Source organism: Rhodnius prolixus, unplaced genomic scaffold (assembly GCF_049639745.1).
Source record: "Rhodnius prolixus isolate KJV_2025 unplaced genomic scaffold, Rpr scaffold_12, whole genome shotgun sequence".
NCBI classification, from domain to species: Eukaryota; Metazoa; Arthropoda; class Insecta; order Hemiptera; family Reduviidae; genus Rhodnius; species Rhodnius prolixus.
Genome location: NW_027411635.1, coordinates 2,083,631 through 2,107,121, shown reverse-complemented (window position 1 = coordinate 2,107,121; position 23,491 = coordinate 2,083,631). Strand labels below are relative to the sequence as shown.

At 35.5% G+C, this 23,491-nt stretch overlaps 1 protein-coding gene across 1 annotated transcript in view; it reads left to right on the top strand.

Moving 5' to 3' along the window:
- The first annotated feature begins 2,345 nt into the window (after positions 1 to 2,345).
- Positions 2,346 to 23,491, top strand: part of Clbn (Nuclear export mediator factor NEMF homolog Clbn) — a 34,937-nt gene continuing 13,791 nt past the window's right edge. The window contains exons 1-10 of the mRNA XM_074143613.1: positions 2,346 to 2,517; positions 9,157 to 9,328; positions 11,137 to 11,339; positions 14,852 to 14,988; positions 15,433 to 15,593; positions 16,188 to 16,379; positions 17,712 to 17,998; positions 19,254 to 19,343; positions 19,536 to 19,732; positions 23,060 to 23,240. Of these exons, the coding sequence (XP_073999714.1) occupies positions 2,462 to 2,517; positions 9,157 to 9,328; positions 11,137 to 11,339; positions 14,852 to 14,988; positions 15,433 to 15,593; positions 16,188 to 16,379; positions 17,712 to 17,998; positions 19,254 to 19,343; positions 19,536 to 19,732; positions 23,060 to 23,240 (1,676 nt within the window). The 5' untranslated portion in view covers positions 2,346 to 2,461. The remainder of the gene's footprint in view (positions 2,518 to 9,156; positions 9,329 to 11,136; positions 11,340 to 14,851; positions 14,989 to 15,432; positions 15,594 to 16,187; positions 16,380 to 17,711; positions 17,999 to 19,253; positions 19,344 to 19,535; positions 19,733 to 23,059; positions 23,241 to 23,491) is intronic.

The following is a 23,491-nucleotide window of genomic DNA, read 5'->3' as shown; positions in this document are numbered from 1 at the left end:
GCGGATCTTTGGAAGTTTCCCGTAACTACCAGGAGTGAAGCAGGGTTGCTGTTTATCTCCTCTCCTTTTTAACATATATATAGAGCAACCTCAAACACTGGAAAAGATCCTACTGCAAAATGGGTGTACCTGTTGGGGATAAGTTTATCCACGCCCTCCAATACGCCGATGACCAGGTAATAATAGCGTCAGATGTTCAGGAAATTAATAGCCGTGTATTCCTGATGGGAACTAAGCGTTAGCGAAAAGAAGACAGAATACATGGTGCTCAATGCTCTTTCCGTTCCGGTAGAGATAGATGGCTGGATGCTATATCCAAGCAAGGTATTTAAATATCTTGGGTTCTGGCTGTCATCTGCAGAAGCAAGTGAGACAGACATTGAACACAAAGTAAATTATGGCAAGAAGATTATAAACGCAATTAACACGACCCTCTGGAGCAAGGAAAAGGAATGAGAACAAAAAAGAAGATTTACCACTCATTCGTAGAAAATGTCGCCACAAAACGCAGCAGAAAACTAGGCGTTGTCAAGAAGAGCTGAAATTAGACTGGTAGGTAGGTAGGTAAAGTCTTTTATTCAGATTCAAAACTCAAATACATTTTCAAAAATAATAAAAAATAAAAATACACCAACTAATCAGTTTAGAAAAACTAAAAATACATCTTATATAATTTTATTACAAATCCGAATAGAAGACATGTGCAAGGTCAAGGACCATCAGCGGAGGTTATGTTGTGAGTTATACATATTTATAGCAAGAATCTATTAAAATAAATAAACATGGACTTAAATACATAGAACAAAATAAACTGTAAAAACAGCTGTTAGTTCAACTTTTCAACATTAAATAAAAATTATTCAAAATTTATGAATTAGCAATTTTTACGCTTCTAAAGTACCACGTTGCTTTACAATATTTCAGTAGAACATCCCAGCATTTTCCATTTAAATACGTTATTAAATCATCTTCTGAAATACAATTTTTTTTAAAATGCTTTACTCTAATTTCCTTGTATGCTGGGCAGTATTACATTTTCTACTTCTATCATATCGCATAAAGTACACAGCTGTGCAGTTAAATCATTATTATACCTTTTGTAATTTAAATTAATTAAATCACCTCTTAACTTAATAATCCAACTAATATTATCTGTTTTAAAGTTGTCGTTAACATATGCTACATTCGAATCTAAATTATAATTTAGCTTTTTATATATAACTGAAAATTGCGAATTTTGGGCTCTAGTTATGCATTGAACATTGTGTTTATTACTTATTTGGGCTCTGAGTATACTTAGTTCACTTTTCCAATTGGCAAAATTGTCGTAATTAACATTAACTATTGCACCGTGTTCGTTATTGATATTACATAATTCTTTATACCAGTAAGCTTTTCTCTTAATAGCCTCCATTGCTAGTATCTTTGGGTATCTAGTGTCCGGCATTTCAAGAACTTTAATCAAATAATTGTGGTGCAACTGTAAGGTGTACGTAAACATTGGGGCCACTTTCGTTTCCAAGCTAATAATATAGTTCGGGGTATTTCGCGGCAATCTCAATAGTTTCTTAATAAAGAAAGTTAGCAATTGCTCTACTTGTTTATACGATTTACCCCCCAAACTTGTGCCCCGTAGCACATAATGGCTCGACTGACCGCATAAAACATTTCCATTTTTGCCGTAAAAGGAACTTCATTATTAGCTATTGAAATTAGACTGTTGGTCCTGGAAATGGACTTTTGAAGGAGAAGTTGCGGTATATCCAGGCTCCAGCGAATTCCCAGCTCCGAAATTAGGAAGAAAGCCATAGTCGAGAAGACAAATCTTTATGTAACAGAAACAAAAAGACGGAAATGGTATGGTCACCTAATGCGGATGGATGAAGATCGCTGGCCCAAGAGAATCCACAGCTTTACCCCACGGTTAAGGAAAAAACGGGGTAGACCCAGGAAGCGATGGATGCAAGATGTGGAACAAGCGATGGCAGCGAGGGATTAAGAGAGGGTGACTGAGAGGATAGAGAGCAGTGGCTATTGGGTATCGGGGATATGACCGTATAGGTTGTAAAGTACCCGGTCAAAAAAAAAAAAAGTTCATCCATTAAACACTGAAAAGAGGCAGTAATTCTATCTAAAAGGAATATAAGGTTTGAGTTTTTTTAGGAGTAATGGTTTTCGATTTTTTAAATTGGTAATTTGTAAGAATAACTATTATTTGTTTAATCAAAATAAAAAAAACTATTTTAGTTTTTTTTTGGAAGCAATTTTAAAACTATATTTTAAATTTTTAATCGATTAATACTTTTATCTATAATCGATATTTCCCAATGTATAACCACAAACACTTATAAACGACTAACACAGTATGTACAGAGTTTATAAATTGTATGTAGTATTTGAAATTGTGAATTAGAAGAAACGGTTTATTTTTTTAAAATATTTTTTTTATCAATTATTGATTATGAAGACGCAGTTTAACTCGTTGGATATTGCCTGTTGTGTGCACGAACTTCAAAAGTGAGTCAATTATTAATTATTTATATTTTGTTCAAATTTTAAAGATATTTCAAAAATGAAAGTTGGACGTATAAAAAAGTCTTTTAATTTAAAAAGTTCTAGAGGCCTTAAAACACATACACTCTGGAAAAAAAATTCTCCTAACGCTCAAAGTTTAGATATATCATTTAGTGACTATTAATTAAATGCTGAGCTAATCGGCTCCCAAAGCATATGTATTTTGTTGAATACCCACAAATCTATCTATTTAATAGTAATAGAGTTCACAATTGGGCGTGAATCACTGTGGCAGTCGATGCAAAAATTAATAAATAATTTAGGAGATTAATAATATCACAGTTATATGAAAAAACCATAAGAACAAGCAAAAAAATTTCTGAACACCTTGTATACATACATATGTACTTAAATATTGGCAGAGTCCTAGTAGTGTTACCAATTATATGTTTTTCTGTTTTTGATTAATAAATAATATCTTAAAAGAAATAATGAACTCAGCCAGGTTAATAGTAAAGTTTATTATAGAAGTTCCCCAACCCATAAGTGACCCAATTGGTAATTTGCCATAGGGGAAAGCAAATAAGTGAAAGTGGAAAAATTTTAAAAAATATCCGTTACTATAGCTAATAAGCATCGTTCAGGCCGCCCTCGAAAATTAAATCATATCCATAAACTTGCAGTTCTAAATAAAGCACTCAATAAACGTAACCAGCGCTACCACTCAAAAAGTTCCCAATACTTTAAAAAGACAAGGGTTTTACGGTGGTGTTTTTCGAAAAAAGAACTTTTAAGGAGAATAGAATGAAATGCCTGAATTTTGCAAAAGAATTTAGGTAAACCCACAGCTTCTGTGGGACCGTAATATTCTCAGATGAGAGCAATTTTAATGTATCGGGAGTAATATTTTATTCAGACGGAAGAAACAAGGGAATACTTTTAACAAAGAAATATATAACGCTGACTGTAAGTATGAGGATGGAGGATTCTTTCGTGGGGGTATATGGCGCAAGCTGGAGTATGTAATTGATGTTCTGAAAAGAAGTTTGAAGACCGGTGTTATAAAAATTACGTGGGAAAGACTTTGCGTTTTCAGCAGGATAACCATCCTGAGCACATGGGCAAGGAAGAAACAGGAGTAGCTGCTGCAAATTGCACCCATACAACGCCTCAATCATTGGATTTAAATCCTATAGAACAGTGGGATCATATTGGAAGGAATATATAAAAGATAAAGTTAAAACCAAGGAAAACTTATAATGCCTCCTTGAGCATTGGACTATACTTGTTCTCTTTTGTGATTCCTCCACATGGATTTGTCTTGGATGACCTTTCCATTTGTCAGGTTGATAAAGAACAGAGGAAGGGGGACTCTAGTTATATGGTCCTACATCTGATGCACCTTAATTACTTTGAAATCTTGATTGGAGAGCTCAGTTTTAATTTCATGTTTTGTTGTAGTATGTTGGACTCCTCTGATGACTACTTACCCTCTTGGAATTGGTTGCATTGAAAATCTTGTACGTTTGCGTGTAGAAATTTAACTACTGTAAGTCTCTTTGTTGTATGTGAAGCATGAACGATGGTAAAATTTGTCATTTCCATCGAGACTGACAAGACCTAAGAAAAAAAGAGAAATAATATATATTTTTTTAATGCCATTTGGCGGTGGTCTTGGAGCGTTTTTCTTGTTACCCAACGGAACTGCGCCCACCTTTGGAGTGGCAACCGATGAAACGCTCCCCTCTCTGTCAGTGCCCCTTTTATCTTTATTCATAGGCGAGCTAGTTTTATCAGGTGTTTTTTTAAGAAGTCGCTTTCTTCTCTAATTGATTAATAAGAAAATGGCTCTCAGACATTTGATTCAATACGGTATTTCTTGGACTAGAGTTCATTTGAACCTACGGCCAGATTTTAAGAATTAAGTAGTTTTGGATGAAGGCATTTTAATTAATTTTTAATTTCCTTCTTTACTGACCAGTGGTTCTATGTTTTGATTCTTCGGGCTTCCTTGGAGAGACTAGGTACTTAGTTGGCATTGGAGAGAGATTTCCCTCCTTATAATATCTTAGATTCTTTTAATTTGGGGGATTCTTTTCGGAACATCTACGTAAAATGTTGGGGAGAAGGCTTGGTGCCAACAGGGTTGCAGATTTTCTCTTACTAAACGTCGCTGCTTTCCTCAGAAGATCAGTCCCACTTCTTGAGGTTGAGTGTCTCATTATCTAGTATTGCTAGGGGGTTAGTGGTGTCAAACCTGGCATCATTTCGGGAGAGTTGCATCAAACTTAAGTTGGTCGCAGTAAAGAAAGTACTGTTGTATAACTTTTTAAAAATAAAATAAATCAAGTTACATAACAGTAAAAGACTTGTCACATAACTTAACAACTTGTCAAGAATGCTTTAAAGAATCAATAAATGCTTTGGTAGTTGAAACCAAATTATCTTTACCTATTGCCATAGTAACTTCAAAACTAACTTACAAAATGGAGTTTCGTTCAGTTAAATGTATTAAAAAAGATTACGGTGTATTCTCGCAAAGTGAACTACCGCACAAACAACTAAACGATTTCAACAATCCACCAAGTACATCATTTTATAAAAACTATCTCACAAGTGAGAGGAAAATATCTTTGAAAAATGTTTTAGTAATCAAATTAAATTTCTTAAAAGAAAACGAAGGAAAAATCAAGGACATATGGCATGAATTTGATACAAATCGTAGTATGTTGTTTGATAAGTCTTGCAATATTGTACAATTGTATAAACAAAACAGATTAAAACTTTTGAGAAATAACGTAAAATATGAGAATGAGGTTAAAACATTCCATAATAGTTTAAAGAATTTCGAATTAATTCTATTAAACTATAATCTGTTAAAAGTGATAAACCACACTATGGGCGAATTTTTATCTAAACTGTTGCTCTATGTGGAATTCTTTAACAAAAAAGCACTAATCAATCCATTTGAGCTGATCAATTATTACAATTCAATACTTTATTGTTATAAATTTCTAAACTTACAATATGAACACTTAAACAATCTGATAACAATTACAAAATTTAAATTAATAAAAAGTTTACATTATTATGCTAAAACTTGTCAACAACTTTATAAATTAATTAGAACTAACAAAATTAGCATAAACAATCATGAACTGTTAGCATATTCCTATAATATGGCCGTTGATTTAATGAAGTATTGTGGTTTTAAGAAATCTCTGAGTTTATTCAATATTAAGGATTACAAGATGCATCTATTAAAAGAGATTATTAAATTTAATAATCTAGATGCTAATATATTAAATCGTTCATTTTCATATCAGTTGAATGTAATTAGAAAACATATTCAACTATTGAAGTTAATTTTACATGTAGATTAATGATTGTACAATCAAATTATTTTTTTAGTGTTTTAGTGTTGTTTAATGTGTGAGTTTGGGAATGTAACTACAGCCTCATAAGTGTTCCAAATTATTGTGATGAACAGAAATCCCACCTGTATTATTTGTCTTAGTATTTATCTTATTCTTAATCTAGTTATTATAGCTGTAATAGAGTGTAATCACAAATTAGTACAGTTGAATAATTTGTTATTTATTATTGTATTAAATCCTTAGCCCAGATTCACTTTTTCAGCGCAAATAAATAATTATTATTATGCTAATTGATTTCTTAGAACACAACTGGAAAAAATATTCTTTTAACTAGAGGAAATTACAGTTATTATTTACTATCGATGATTTGATCGGCCATAGCCGCATATTTTTGTATCCCTGACCGGTTTCAGATTTTATCTATGATTAGAAGTTGAATAAAATCAGTTTGGTGTAGAGATTTTGACTCCAACTATGTTTCCATCTCACATACACTTGTTGACTCAACTGAACGTAGTTTAAGTCAAAATCTCTATACCAAAGTGATTAATCAACCTCTAATGTTAGATGAAAATCCGAAATTGGTCAGTGATAAAAAAAAGCTACAAAAACGTTAAAACCAGAAATTTTATCCAGTACTTTGGACCTGATCACATTTTATTACTTACTGTTAGGCTGAAGTTCGCATCACAGCTAGTGTTACGCTTCTTTTTTTTTAATTTAAGGCGCATCATTGGCATGGTCAATGATCTTTTGGACATTGGCGCCCAGAGCCTTTTCAGTGCACTGCGGGCCTCCGGACACTTTTCTTTCGTTACAGACAACACTGTGTGTCATCAGACAGTGAGATATAAGAAGCTCTTAAGAAGAGAAAACATAAGGGCTAGCAGATGGATTCCAACCCGGGTTCTCCGAGTTTTTGTGTATTTGTGTACACTTGTAATATCTTGTATGATTTTATATTTAAAAACAATGGATGTCTCCTTTGTCAAAACTGTCATCAAACGATTCGAAAATGAATAATTAATTAAATAAAGTAAATTTTGTTGAGGTACTAGTTTCGTCACTGGCTGAAAAACTCTCATTTTAACGAGTCGGGAACCGTGACATAAGTTCTGGTAAGTTGAACCTAGCCGTTTTTTGTTATGTTCAGATCTGGTGTTTTTTCAGGCTAATTTAAAAGTTGACTTTCTTAACTAAATTATTATCGTTAAGAATTTGATGCATTATCGTGCTGAAAATATAATTATCTTGGATGTTGTTTCTCTCAGTTCTTTCATGGTCAGATCTTCCATATAGTATATAATTTTGTATTATTTTTCGGGAATTACGTCATTGTCTCTACAGTGATCCAAGTCACAGACACTTCTATCTTTCAGATGAAGGGAACTGTAACTTTTTCTTTAATGTGCCGCTAGATCTACGATCTATCCCTTTAAAATATTAAGGATTACCCTTATGATAATATTTATTAATTTTAAGCTTGTTTTGTATTCCAATAAAGCACGGGTACCATATATTACTATATTACTAACCACTGAACCACTATGTTACTAATAGATCTTGCCAGTGACTTTTCGCAAGTCTGTACATTTGCAGATAAGGCTGGAAACCCAAGAGCACAGTATGTCCTGAAGTACGGACGTGCATGAAGGCATCAAATGAATGGAGAACCATGCTGATGCTAGTAGTCACCCTAGTAGAACCGAAATAAAGCTGTGTCTTCTGTGAACCTTTTAGCGGCCTTTGATCGTATTTGTGTATTTGAAAAAAAAGAAGAATAGAAAGCAGTGCTTTATCTGATGAACTCTTACTTTTCATCACGGTTATTTTTAAATACTGTAACGAAGTTGACCTGGGCCGAAAAGAAAGGCCTAGATTGTTCTAGGGGTTGAGCGACCAAAGTCGGTAATAGGCCACCACTGTGTAAAGAAAAGGCCGGTCTCTACCTGCGCCGGAGAAGAAAGGGGCTAGATTGTTCCAGGAGTTTAGTGACCGTAGCCTGTAACGGTCCACCCCTGTGTAAAAGCCAGCTAGAGAGAGGCCGCAGTTGGGGTGGTGGCAGCATGTGTTTTCCAGCCAATGAGCGGCAGGTTGGAGTGAGACAGAGAGCTGGAAGAGGGCGGCCCCTAGTTGGGGTGGTGGCAGTATGTGTTTTCCTCAGCCAGTGACCGGCCGGTGGGCGTGAGACAGACGGAGTGGGGCAGTCGCAGTTAAAAGGAGGCAGACACAGCTGGAGAAGTTAGTTTTGAGTTATTGAGTTAGTCTTGGAAAGTTAGTTTGGAGAGACACTCTGGAAGTGACAGTTTTTGAGAGTGTCAGTGTTGCGGAGTGCTTCAGAGTTAGCCAGTTAGGCGGTTAGTCAGTTAGTGAGTAGTGCTTTGTTAGTGCGGTTGAGTCTAGCGCAATTCGGTGCAGTGCGGACCAGTGGTCAGTCGTGGAACAGTTTTGTGGTGTTTCGTAGTGAGTAAGTAACAGTAAACTGTTGTGACTGTTGTAAATGGTAACGGTAATGAATAGCGTTAGTTACTTGTAAATGTTAATGTTAGTTAATGTTAATGTGTGAATAAATCAGGTTATTACTTACAACTTTAGCGAGTTTTATTATTTAATCAAACCCACATATTAAATTAACTAGTGGCTGGCATTAGTTATAGCTGTGAAGTTTTTAGTAAAAGGACAAAACTTTACAATACTTTAAACCTACGAGGAGACTAAATGTCCTTTACTTAATTTTTATAATCGTAGTGTCCGTGAACCCACAAAGCAGAGTCTGTTGCTGTACGGCATTTACAAGGATTTCAATATCCTGATTTACTAAGGAAAGCTCACTTTTAAGAAAAAAATGTAGGAAGCACAAGTGACGGTCGCGAACTAAACGCCCGTATGGCCCGTGCTTCTCAAAGCTGTGATATCAGTCAGCATGTCTTGATGTGCGTTATAAATGATAACGGTAATACGGCCATAAGAGGCCTACTTGCAAATCTTCTAATGGGTACCCCATATCTTAAGAAGGGGAAATTCTACCCTAACCTTGCCTCTAATGTGCTCCCAAATCGGTATAATGTATAATATTTTTAAAAAATCGCGGTGCACTGTTATTGCAGTAGATTGATCGTTTTGAATAGTCCTTTTAGAGGTTCTCAATGCGGTTAAAAACCGCCAGATTTTTTGTGTATTTTCTGTAGTTAGTTAAAGAAACAAGTTGTGTGATGTAATACCATTGTTTTTGTCTACTTCCCGTTTTTTTTTTTCTTCATTCTAGGTTAGTGGGTATGCGAGTAAACCAGATCTATGACGTTAACCATAAGACTTACTTGTTTAAGCTGCAGCTACAAGATAAAAAGGATGTGCTGCTTATCGAATCTGGTGTAAGGTTTCATATGACATCATATGAATGGCCTAAGAACATTTGTCCGTCCGGCTTCACAATGAAGGTAATTTATAATCAATTTCAAATTTATTTCATTTGGATGCACATTGTTGGTGGACCCGAAAATATAGTTTTCGTCAAAAATCAACTTAAGTACACTTAATTGAACTACCTTTTTGAGTTTTAAATAAATTTCTTGCGTTAATGAGAGCAAGGTCCGCCGAAACTGTTAGATAAATACATTTTTTCGCGCATTATTTGAAAGTAAATACACTTGAAGGTTGATGACAAAAAAATCCTAAATTTTCATTTAATAGATTTGTTTTGTATCGCTCATTTTTAAAGTATTCAGTTAATATTACAATCCTCTGTTCGTAAAATCGAATTTAAAGTTGCTTTCACTATGAATTATCTCTAACTGAAAGGAAACTTGAAAATGAAAGCCTGTTATTTACTGCAAAAGCTAGCTGCGATTTTTTTGTTTTTTCTGATTTTTATTTTTAAAATCGTGCTAATAGCAGCATTAAACTAGTATTTGCCCTGCGGACCATTGTAAAATATAACTGGATACTTTAACAAGGTAGGATACTCAAAAAAAGGGATCAGTGAGGAGGGAAGACTATTAGAGCATTGTCAGAAACTATTTAAAAGGCAGTTTACCGTTTAGCACATTCTGGAGAGGCATAAGAACACAGTAGAATAATACCCAAGGTTGGAATGAATCCAAAATTATTCTCAGAAATTGATGAGTGGTGAATTCTGAGACAAAGAAAGATTCTTGGTTAAAATGAGTTAAAGCTTGCTTTGGTAATAAAAAAAGATTTTTATCAGAAAGTAAACATCAAAAACTGTGCCAATTCTGTGACAGAAATGTAGCATCTAACTTAAACCGTTACTCCACTACCTCAGTGTTTTATTTTGTTTAGACTTTTATAGGAAATAATGGTTCAAGTTGGATGTTTTTCAACGTTGTACATATTCGTGCAGTTTTGACGATCACCCCTTATACAACAGTCAGTCTTGTTCCTTAACTTCTTCAGTATTTTTCTCCACACTAATTGCTGTCTGATGCTCTAATTATTATTTCTCATCATTTGTATGAAATTTTATTTTAGAACCCTGTTTCTTTTTTTTAATGTTCTTCTGCAATCTAAATTCAACTTACTTTTTCTTCACAAAGGTTATAATTCTGGAATCTTTTCTACAAATTTATTTTTATTCAAAAAACAGGAAAGTAAGATTTGTTAAAACTAAAATCAGGTGTCGCGGATAACGGGAATAGCCAACATACTTTACTTACAGTTTGAAAGGTTTAGTATGTAGGTTGATTAAACGACAAAAGGTGCCCAAATTAGCAGGTATCCAGCATATAATTCATACTTGAGCTCGTAATTTCAGCAATTTAGACTCGTTCGTAAAAACTTATATGTTTTATTCAAATTTTTTAACCATTGAAATCATTGAAATAATTTTACTGCATTAAATTTTCATTAATATTGTTTGGAATTAATTAGATGTCACAGACCCTTATGTTGGTCCATTTTTGGAATAGATTTTATCGAAAAGTACTGAATTAACTCTTTTGAAAAAAATGAATGAAAACTTTGAATGAAGGAAGATATGTCTTTTATTTTAAACAAAATTTGAGAATTGAATTTTTATAGGAAAAGAGGAAAAAATAGTTCAAGTTGGATGTTTTTCAACGTTGTGCATATTCGTGCAGTTTTGACGATCACCCCTTTTTACGACTGTCCTACCGGGAAGTTCAAATAAATTTCTTATTTTACGTTTAAATAAAATCTTAGGAGGCTGTGACATCACGCTGTACTCTGTAGTGATGTTTTAATTATAGTGAAGTTTGTTTTCTTTCAGTTAAGGAAGCACTTGAAGAATAAGCGGATAGAATCTGTAAAACAGCTAGGAAACGATAGAATCATAGACTTCCAGTTCGGCTCTGGCGAGGCCGCTCATCATGTGATATTAGAATTATTCAATCGTGGGAACATCGTGCTCACAAATAATTTGTTGATCACGTTAAACGTATTACGACCACACACTGAAGGTGACAGATACAAGTAAGTGTTAATTGATCATAAAATGTTCTCTAAGTAGCAGGCTTTTCAAATCTTGTTAGCAGGAAATTGGTTAAACGCAGCCTTAATTCTGGCTAAAAGTTTCGTTTTATAAGGTGACATATTTTCTCACGTGGTACTGTAGGCTGACAGGTGGAACGTCTGGAAAAGTTGACGGCGTAGACCGAATGTTGTGTGCGCTTGCATTGATGGAGTAGTCTATAATACATCTGTTCAAAGTGACTTTTCTATAATTTTGTCTACATCCTAGCATCACCATAGACTTCATAACGTCTTTCCTTCCTCTTTATCAAAGGATCATATATAATAAATTCAATCGCGTGCCAGAAAAGCCCACAGAATTGTTTCATAATAACTTCTTCAGTCGGCAGAGGACGCAAGAGCGTCTGAAGAAGGCCAGGCAAGAGATTTGCTCGCTGCTCAATTATTCCAAGAACTCCCACTCAAATCAGGTTGATAATTCACATATCTCAAATAGAAAGGGTGTTCCTTTCTTTCGTCGGACGTATTATAAAATATTATATTATTATTATATTATAAGTGAATATTTGCTGTAACTCCAGGCTGCAACTAGATTTATAGTAGTGAGTTTTTTTCTCTCAAACATAATGTATACCTAGTATTGTTTACAATCTGGTTTATTTCAGTTTATGCTAATATCCACTCGGGAAAATTTTCAAGGAAATAAACAAACAAAACATAAGGAGTTAAATTTAGAAATCAGACGATTGTACATACCCTGTGGCGCTACGGTCCTACAAAGACCAGGGCTGCCTCCACTATTTTTTGCCATTCCGACTTATCGCAAGCTTACCTTCTCCAATTTCTGATTCCCATTTCCTTTGCAACGCCCTCAATCCCATCAATTAACCTTTTTTGGGCGCCCTCTGCTAAGCCTCCCTTCTGATTTACCATCTTAGAGTTTTTTTGGGATTCGCTAATCAGGCATTCTCTTCTTAATTAATGAAACCAGATCTGGTTTCTGAAATAGTTGTCGGAGTACTTCGGTTTTCCTAGTTCTCCATACTTCTTTTTCATAGGCAGGCCTATATTTTCTTTTTAGTATCTTTCTTCCCCAAACATTGAGCAATTACTCATTTTCTTTGTAAGTACAAGGTTTCACAACCATATGTGACAATTGGTCTTTTGATTGTTTTGCTGTGGCTTAAGATTCTAAACTTCAGTGGTGTCTGGAGAGCGAAAAAACATTTATTGCCTGTGGTCACCTTTGCTTTAATTTCTTCAGTTAAATCACCGTTCTCAGTGACTAGTGCTCCTAAATATTTGAGGTGGCTTACCGTTCTGAACACGTGATCGCCTAATTTTATTGTGTCTTCTCTCCTATTATGAAGTCTTCATATACACCGTCTCTTCAATGTTTAAACGAAGAAGTTCCTAGCGGCAGCATCAAACTCTTGTAATTCTCCTGAGAGAGCTGCCAATGATCTCACTGATAACTGGACGTCATCAGCGTATGCTGTGTTGGGAAATTCTAGTGAATATGCTCCCGTTTGACTTTTTGCCAATAGCACGACTGGCTAAATTAAATAGGAAGAGGGATAGAGGGTCTCCGTGCCTCAGGCCGTCAATAATTTTGAACTCGTTCGACAGCATTCCTTGCACTTTGACTTTTCAACTAGAACCAGTAAGAATCATTCTTGTCAACCTATCTTTTTATGTATACCTGGGTTTACCATTGCTTTCATCAGTTCTTCCCTATTAATACTGTCATACGCCTGTTTCAAATCGACAAATATATGATGCAAATCTGTTTCAAATTCATATGTCTTTTCGAACATTTGTCTTATGGCGAAGGTGCTGTCCACAGTTGCCCGTCAATCTCTAAAACCACGCTGGTATTCCCCAAGACTCTTTCCCAGTTTTTTAGTTGGTTATTGATGAGTATTTCATATACCTTATATGCTCCCCTAGAAGTATGCATATACCTCTATAATTGTCTCAGATCTGCTTATCACCTTTCTTATATATCGGGTACACAATAGCGTGGGTCCATTCTTGTGACATCTCTTCTACACAGTCAATATCAAATTATATACGTAATTCTCTAAATAGGTCATCTTAACGTACTTAATCATGTCAACATTTATTATTCTTGAGTGTTTCAATCACTTCCAGAAATTCTTCAAAATCTAGAGCTCAACCTTTCTTTCCCCATCTTCCAATCCCAAAATGTTTTTTCTTACTCCCTCTCTCTGCACAATGATTGGTGTTTAGAAGTTTCTCAAAATAGTCCTTCCAGGTATCTACTTTCTTCCAGGTATCTACTTTCTTCCAGGTATCACCAACTAGATTTCCTTCTCCGTCCCTACAACAAGTTGAAAACTCTTTTTAAAATCCCTTATTCTTCGGTAAAATTTTCTGGTTTGTTTCGCCTCCAACTGTACCGGTTTCAACTTCACTCTTTCTAAAGCCCTCCTCTTCTGCCTACAGATGGTTTTACGAAAGACCTTTTAATCTTATATTTCCTCTCCTTTACCTCGTATTTCTTCATCTTCATTTTTGCTTTCTTCCTTTCTTTTAAAGTCTTTTCACGCTCTCATAGAACCATTCGCTTCTTGGTTTCTTTGCTCTCACTCCAATTACTTCCTTAACGGTATATTTCAACGCCTTTGATTTTCTTTCAGTCACTTACCGCTCCATGATGACTGTGTTCTGCTTACTTTTTCCTTGTATCGAAATCCATATTCCTGCACCTTCAATAGTTCACTCTTAAATTTCACCGTTTTTTCTCCTTGTTCCTCAATTCTCCTACCTAATCTTTGGCGGTAAGGTTCTCCTACAAGAAAGTGGTTCGAATCCTCGTTTGCTCCTCTAAAACTTCTTACGTCTGTTATGTCTGAGGAGTGCGTGGAGTCTATGAGGACGTGGTCGATGTGATTTCTAATTTGCCTTTCTGGGAATATCCACGTTTCTATGTGAATTTGTTTATGGGGAAATTGTATTGAGGTAATGATCAAACCTTTTTCTACTGCGAAGTTTCTACATGCGATTCTGATGCCATTATTATTAACACGATTATTAAGTGTTTTGCTTATCTACTGCTACGGTCATTTAACGTACCCTGCTGTGGTTAAATCGAAAAAGAATCTTTTCAACAGGCATCGCAACACTGTGCACGGTAAGTCAACTGTACTCAGCAATGGAAAATTTGAATTTTGCGCTTTTCCATGATTACATCCCAGACCTGGCTGGCACCTTCTGATTACCACGTCTTGTCCATGGACAATTTTTGACTGGTAAAATTTACAAATATAGAAGAAATGAAAAGGGGATTATGATGTTTTTTTACTTGCTAAAATAGCAAACTAAATATAGAGAAGAATTTTTCGTTCTCAGACAGGTACAGGTTAACGTTCCAGCTGTTAACTTAGTAGTTGAGTAAACAAACTATTTTTGAATTTTAACGGAGAAAAGCACATACATTTGTTTCTTCCTAGTTTTGCTGTAATAAATTTCTATAACTTTGATTTCAGATTCTCCGTGAGAGAGCCGTATCCCATTTTTAGGGCGCGTGAAATCACTGGCCCACTCACAATGGACCAACTCACAGAAGTGTTTAAAAACGCCAAGACTGGGGATAAAATTAATAAAATATTACTGCACCATACAGGTAGGTAACATTACTTTATTATTCTTAATTTTATCACATTTCAACTGTATATTCTTTAAAGTAAACCGAGAATGAGGAAAGTTAAGTAATCGACTGTATTTCCTTTTTTTTAATGCAAGGCTTAACTTCGATTCACCAAATTAAGAATTATGAATTAAAGCCTTGTTTTCAGGCTTTTAGAGTGAAAGTTTTTTACTCTAATCTTCCGTGTACGTTTTCCTGTGCATAATTTTTTTAAAAAGCCCTTCGTGCTCTCTGCATAACTATTGACGGAAAAATGTATTTGATTAGAATATCGAAAATGATAGTAAGAGGAAGTCGTGTGAGTGTTTACACCAGTTAAGTTTTTTAAAAGTAAATTTATGCCAAATTAGACCGGTAATACTTGCAGGAGAATGTTCGTGCAAATGTATGTTAACCAAAATATTACATTTTCTCTCCTAGATTACGGCTCCGCTTTGGTCGATCACATACTGTCACTTGCCGGAATTAGCAGAAATGCTAAATATGAGGGTGATGTACCTTTGGAAATATTAGAAAGTTTAGCAGATAAATTAAAAATTGGCGAAGAAATATTTAAGGATGTTAGGAGCCAACCCTCTAAGGTGAGTAGAATTTTTCTATTCTGGTATATATATATATATATATATATATATATATATATATATATATATATATATATATATAAAATATATATTAATCATAGTAAATGAGAGAAAACTTTGTGACTGAAAAAAGTAACTCGAAATCCGAATTTCCAGAACAGCATTTTTTTTTTTTATTTTTTAATTATCCATAGTTTTTCTAAAAGTATTCCAACGGATTTATTGAAACTTTAAGTCGCGTACTGCACATGTCAAAAGTCTTAAAAGTTTTAATTGCTTTTTAAAAATTGAAATTCAAGTTAATTGTGAAGGGAAGTATTTGGACACCTATCTATAGTGCCATTTTTATTGAATTGTAAGAATTTACTACTTGTATATAATATTAGTGAGAATGTTGCTAAAATTCTGAAGGAAATTTATCACGTACAGCTATGCGAATTGGTGTGAGAGACAACTGTGTGACTGTTCTACTATCTAATTTTTTTTCTGCTCCCGCGTATAAAGAGTTGCTTAGTTTTTTCCGGGTGGCATTAATAAAATTTTAAATGTAATGTAAACCAACTTAATAATTTTTTCATTTTTGTTTGTTTTCAGGGATATATAATAAAATTAGAGGAACCAAGGTTCAGTCAGGAAAATTTAGTTAGATATGTGGAGTTCCATCCATGTTTATTCTCGCAATATGAGGGCTGTTTGTATGTTGAGTTTGACTCATTTAATTTAGCAGTGGACGAGTTCTATTCAAAGACCGAATCTCAGAGAATCGAGTATAAGGCTTACCAAGCGGTATGTACTGATAAAAGTTGGCATGCCCAGTGTTAGAGTTTGGTATTGTATGATTTTATGACTTCCTACCCCTTCTTTGTGGAGGAAGCGTCACAATTGAGTTTTCACTGAATATACAGTTTTAACGACTCCCGAATAAAAAAAAAAAGCGCATGGTCTGTGTGTTTCTATTTCTCTTTTTAATATAGAATCCCAAAGATATTACTTGCCTTTGCGGCCTCCTTACCTTTTCTTCTTGGGGGAATACACCTTATTTGATCTTAATTGGGGGTATTTTTTTTGCCCAAAATAGAGTGCAGCATTGCTGGCTGAGTACGGCAGAGCTCGCACAACTGTCAAGTAACCTAGTCAAAATAAAAGAAATTTCTTTTAGTCCAACCACTCACTAAGCTCACTTTTTTATTTTTTTCCTTCGGGGCTATGCCTTTCATAAGTCTGTGATGATTCGCGGTTATTAGTATAAAACGATAACACCAACTCCAACGTTCTACATTCAGAAACTGTGACTTTACACATCTGTCTTAACTTTTGAAAATGCAAAATTTACGAGTATATCACTTTTAAAAATGAGCACTGCATGGCAAAATTCTAGGCAGTCTGGATGTAACTGTGTTCTATAAAAAAAAGAACCACACGACCTTGACGGATTTACAATTTCGGCAGCACAGAATCTAATTGCCTGAAATGCTGTAGCTAGTTTTCCTTTCAAAAAGCTATGTTTCGCATTGGCCCGCACACTCCCGCTCCCACACCCTCCTCTGCCCTGGAGCCATCTGTGTACCACATTGAGTCCCCCCACAACTTGGGGTCTATGCCTCCAAGCCTCTCGGTCACAAATAGAGACTTTAAAAGGCTTGGCGAAGCTATATTTAGGAGTCATAATATTCGAAGGTAGACCCAAAATAGGGTCCGGCTCTAGCTCCTCATATAGCTCCTTGAAATTATTTGAATATTTAACAGAATTCCAGCAAAATGTCAATAACAATGTGCTATAGCACTCGGTAGATTCATATATTAAAGCTACGAAAGTTTGTAACCGTATTGAGTTACAAACTGCATGGATTTGGCTGTCTATTGATACGCTCCTCACTCCTTCCTTTACCCTCTCACCTCACTCCAAGCTACTGCCCAATCATTCGGTGAGTTCTTTCTGATGCACTATTATGTTTATTCTGAATTTGTATCCATCGTAAGCTAACTAATCGTTTAATAAAAATGTATTAATTATAATAATAATTATTGTAGATAGAGATGATGTCTCACTGGCCGTCATCAGTGAGCGGTGGAGTCTGCACTTACTGTGCACAGATTTGTCTACTTTTTGTTTTTTAGGAGAAGGAAGCGATGGAAAAAGTGGAGAAAATGAAAGAAAATCAAATGCAGAGAATTGAAAAATTGGTGACCACCCAGGAGGAGAATCGCAGAAAGGCAGAGCTAATCATGGCCAACAGCGAAATCATCGAGGAGATTATCTGTACGGTGCGGCGGGCGATCATGATGCAGATGTCCTGGCCAGATATCGTGCACATGTTCCTCGAACTGGCTCGTCAAGGAAACAGTGTATTTTCCTCGATCCACGGCTTCAAGCTGGAAACTAATCAGATAACACTCTCCCTCTGGTAACTCGCCTCAAAGCAATTACTGTATGAACCTGAATGCAAAAATTGGAATTTAAGTTTTCACCGAAAAAAGTTTATCTTAGGTCTTCCAAACACATAAGGACACTACTAGCACAGCCCGCCTAGGAAATGAAAACCAAGTTCTTTGGGAAACATAGATACAGCTGGAAGCCGGAAGTTAGCGTTAACCTCTCACTTCCTTCCCTCCAGTGGCTTCCCTAGATACTCTGAAGAAGATTTTTTCCAAATTATTAGAAAGTTGGAGGAATCTTGGAGTTATTTTCCCTCCAACTTCTGGAAATTATCCAGGCTCTGCAAGAAACTGTCAGAAAGAATAGGGTGCTAGCAATTAAAATAACCATTCCCTGATGCCAATAAACTCCAACGTTGCCCAGATTTTCTGAGGATTGTGCCCCCCGATTTAAGGGATCCAGGGTCGCTAGGGAAGTTCGAGGAAAAATCCTGTCTTCAGTGATAAACACTTCTGGTTGCTAATATGTTTCTCCTACAATACCCTTCGCAGATATTCCGAGGTAATATCCCAAATTTATATTTTTTAGGGAAAGTGTATGCCCTCCTAACCTAAAGGCTCTAAAGGTAATCCCCAAGAAGAAAGACACTGTAACCATTACCTGATACCATCACCTTCTCCAACGTCCCACACGGAGGATATTTCTTTCTTCTTGAATTAGTAACTACGAAGGGGACACAAGGGAAGATATATGAAAATGAACATTTGTATTTCTTGGTGTGTGTGCTGTACTTGTTTGTGCATTCGTGTTTCCTTGTCCATTGTTTGTTCCTTCAATTGTTTTTGTTTGTGTAGTTTTTGCTTACTTCTTTGAGTGTATAAAAAGTTAGTAAATGAATACTTAGTATAGTTTCTTTTTTATAGTGTTAGTGTTCTATTGTTCGTGTGCTTGTTTGCAAATGGTGCTTTACTGTTATGTGGGCTGTTGAAAAAAGATATAAAATCAGAAAATTGAGCTTTATCTCGGTAATTCGTACAAGTACCATTCCTGTATTTTGAATCCATTAGTCGACAGTGCAACTTTATTGCTTGGATTTTTCATCGTATATCGTTTTTATTATTTTTTAAAATAATAATTCCCTTGTAAACTTGGTATTTTTAATACTTTAAACTCGGTCAGTATCCCACTATCAAACTGGGCTTATGTTTACGGGACGTTAAAAGGGTAATTAATTGACCAATACTACTGATGTGGGTTGTGTATAACATTGTGTACATTTGTAGCGATCCGTATGAAGAAGGAGACAAGGCTATAAAAACGCCCATCCTCGTTGATGTCGACCTCGCTTTGTCAGCATGTGCCAACGCTACAAGGTAAACTGCTTTACTATGATTGTCATGTAACAAGTTTCGATTTACTTTACAGTTGGATGATATGTGAACTCCAAATATTTTGTAATTTACTAGTTTGTCTTCCACACAGTGCACCTTCCAACTTAATTTTGGGCCTCTTTGTGTACTTTTGTGTTCTGCCTTATTTAACAATATATTGGTATTAATTCATAGATATTATTCAAACAAGAAGTCTGCTGCAATTAAAGAGCTTAAGACTGTCGAATCCCAATCAAAAGCCATCAAATCCGCCGAGAAAAAAGCTAGAGTTATTCTTAAGGATATCGAAACAACGGCAACTATAACCAAAGCTCGTAAAGTATACTGGTTTGAAAAATTCTATTGGTTCGTGAGTTCAGACAATTATCTGGGTGAGTAAGACAATTTTTACGAAAACGTAAAAATATGTTGTTTAACTCTCACACGATTTTCTCTTAGTTCATTCTTAATCGATTTAATTCTCAAATTTTGTGTGGAGACTACAGGCAAGTCAGTATGTAGAGACAGCATGCGAGACAACCCATTGAGTAAAAGTGCAAACCACATTCTCAATCTGGAAATTTTTTTCTTAGATCAGGATTGTCTCGCCTTTTATATCTACATGCTGATTTGCCTTTATTCTCCGTCTTGTAGCCTCCACATCACACTCCCTCAGTCATGCCTCAGTTCCTGCGCTCAGCCTCTGGTATGTTCTGCGCTGTGACATCCCTTGCATTGTCGGCCTGGATGCTGTCACGTCGAAAGCTGGATTGGTCATTTCTAGCACGACGCTCACTTCTTTGCTCCGACGTTCGATTGTTATAGTTTTTACTTGGACGGTAAAGTGGCTGTCTTATGATGCCTCTAAAGGTCAAGTCTACTTGCACAAACAATACGTTCAGCCTTCTAGGCCCTGGTGTATGAAGGCTCTTTGCTTGCGTTGCCAGCTGATCCGATACCAGGCGAAGCCGCGGATTAAATGTTTTAAAACAGAAAAAAACGTTTTATTTTAAAAAATGTTTATTACAGGACAGTTGAATAATTTTTTTAAGTCTATACAGGATATAGATTAGCAGGGTGTAAAATATTTATATATTAGTGCACACATATATAGAAACAAAAGATTAAATATGTGCTTAACTTACTAACACTAGTTAAAGATTTTGCTGTGGCAAAGTTGCTGATTACTAGCGGTGCATCACGCCTCATTAATAAAGTATTCTGACAGCCATTGACCTATCTAACCACTGCGCATAAGTACAGTAGCCCAGAGGGTAGCGTATCTGACCAGCGCACTTGCTCACGACAGCGGATCGTAACCTAACTGTGGGAGGAGTGATGTGGAGGCCCTTGAGCAAGACGAAAGTTACAAGCAAGTTAACACGTACGAGGCAGCAGGCAAGATGACCTGTTTATCTGCGATACGAAAACCTAAGTTTGTAGTGGTCTTACACTAGTAGAGGTAGAAGGCAATTACTAATAGTGTAATCACGCTTCAATAGTTAGAATTTTTACTAAATTATAATTTGGTTTCACTATTATATAGGTTCATTGCAAATACAAAGATATTTCTGAGGGATGATATCCCAGAAAGCAGTTAAAATATTCCTTCGGGAAACTGGACTAGTCATTCCAGTAGTATCCAGTAGCTGTATCATCCCAGCTTAGCAATACGAATAACACTTATACTTGCATTTTTACCAGTCGCAATATGCAAGTAAAATTAGTAGAGGTAGTTGCAACTGCTTTGGTTTAGGGAACCCTCTGGCAAACTCGCTCATTATCTACCAACATATACATTATAGGTGTACATGGTTCATTTTTTATAATATGCCCACAATTTATGATTAATGAGTGTTACATAAGTAAGCCAAAATAAATCTCTTTAAGTCGTTGAGGATTAGGCTAGAAAAACGTAAATCTAAATCCCTAAAACAATATTGTGAAGAGCCTAACTTCGTCTGTCTTTGTAGAACCTCTCTAAGTGACATTACTAAAAATAAAAGTTTCAAATAAACGTGATAGGCATAAAAGTACTGTTTACAGAAACAAACCTTCTCTCTCTTTCTTTCTCTTTAAAGAAAACGCATCTAAAATGAATCTTCCTAGAGTAATGTTTTAAATAAAAGTGTAGATGTATAAGAGAGTGCAGTGAACATACAAAGTTTCTAAAACCTGTGTAATTACATTAATAAGAATTCTTGGCTAAACTTCTGAGTTTAAAGAAAATAAATTTAACGGAAATGCGACCACAGGAACCTGTGTGTTGTTTCCATTTGGGCGATTTTTTCGCAAAAAGTTGAATCGATTTTTTTTAAGTTTGTATTCACCCCGCAAGGAAAAGTGAGGTGATGCATGCATTTTGGGAGGAGCGCTCCCTCGGAGTAACCTGAATCGTGAGCGTGCATACCAGCACACTTCTCAGCACAATACTCTCTTCTGTCACTCTAGTTCTCTTTTCAGTACAGGCAAGATCACTCTCCATTCAAACCTCTGGGCTACTGGTCCTAGAAATACAACGCTGGTTAGTGTGATTGTCATGAGTGGTCATGCTCTTCATCAGGATTGATTTTGAGAGGAATTAACGGCCAGCAAGAGAAACTGGTGAAAGAGTTAAATAAGGCCCTCATTGATTTGATTGACGTCTTTGAGACATAAAAAAAAGTGTAGGGGTGTGCCAGTCTGAAAGATGGTTGCATTTTTATTTGTCTGGTTGGCGTTATTTATATGAGAAAGCGTAACAAAGAGTAAGCAGTATATCTGCAAGCAAATGAAGATTTAGTTGAAAATGTGGTTAGGTCCGCAGTGCTGGATGATATCGCTGATTTTACCGTCGTAGTACGCGCTTGTTTTTTTTTTTTGTATCCCTTAACGGTTTTGGCCTTCATCAACAGAGGTAGATAATTATATTGGTGAAGGGAATGAAGATTTGATAAAAGATTGGAAATGTATTGATGAGAGAGTGATGGTTGCAGATTGTGTTGAATCAGAGAAACTTAACTATAATGTTCTTTTTTTGCAGAAATATTTTCAGTAATTTGAATAATTTTCCTCAGATGTTGACGCGCCTTAACCTCACTCCCCCCAAAAAATTGAACGCTGCAGATAGACTAGTTAAAGTTGCACCTCGACTCAATATGGTATAAGATGTGCAACTAAGTAAGTTGGTATACACACTAAACACATACAGGCTTATCACATTTATTCTAAACATTTTATCAGATTATTTTAAAGGGGTTCTGGAAATCTAGCATGTTACGTTTATGCTTCAAACAGTTTTTTATGACTGTAAATCTATATAATACTGAAGGTAATTATCAGTAGTAAAAATTAGAAGTTTAAACTTGGACCTTGTAAGTGTAAGTCAGACCTTGAGAATTACAGTTAGAGAATGGTGTTACAGTTCTCTCCAACAATTTTTAAAAAATATTTATATATAAAGGTATTTATTAATTAAACATTTCTTATTAAATACCTTTTTGTTTTAAAATTATCCCGTTAAGATGTGAAGTACCTAGATCCCTTAGCGATCGCACCTTTTTATAGGAAGCAATTGAAGAGAAGTGCTGAGAATAGATTATAGGGTTTTTTAGAAATCTAAAGGTTTTTAACTACAAATTTAATCTCACCACCTTTGTTTGAATGCTTCTTTAAATGTTGAAAATACCAAGTTTTAAGAGTTTTGTTTTAATTTATCCAGTAATTCAATTTTATTGCAGTGATCGCTGGGCGAGATCAGCATCAAAATGAACTAATCGTAAAAAGGTACCTGAAAAAAGGCGACATCTACGTTCATGCTGATTTGAATGGTGCTAGCAGTGTAGTTGTAAAGAATCCTACGGGGAATCCAATCCCTCCCAGGACTTTGAACGAAGCCGGAAATATGGCCGTCTGTTACAGGTATCGCTTCAGCATATGGCTATACCTCTGTAATAAGAGGATCAGACATATCTCCTTTTTTAAATAATAATTTCAATTTGATCTCAGAGTAGAAATAAGGGAAATTCTCCGTATTCCATATTCGGTCACACATAGTTTGGAGATAGTGTGGGAATTGTGAATCGGGTCCTGTCGCTTTATTTAGTTTGCAGTTATTTATACTATTCAATACTTCTAATGATATATCAGTCGAGTTCTGGACTGTAAAAGGA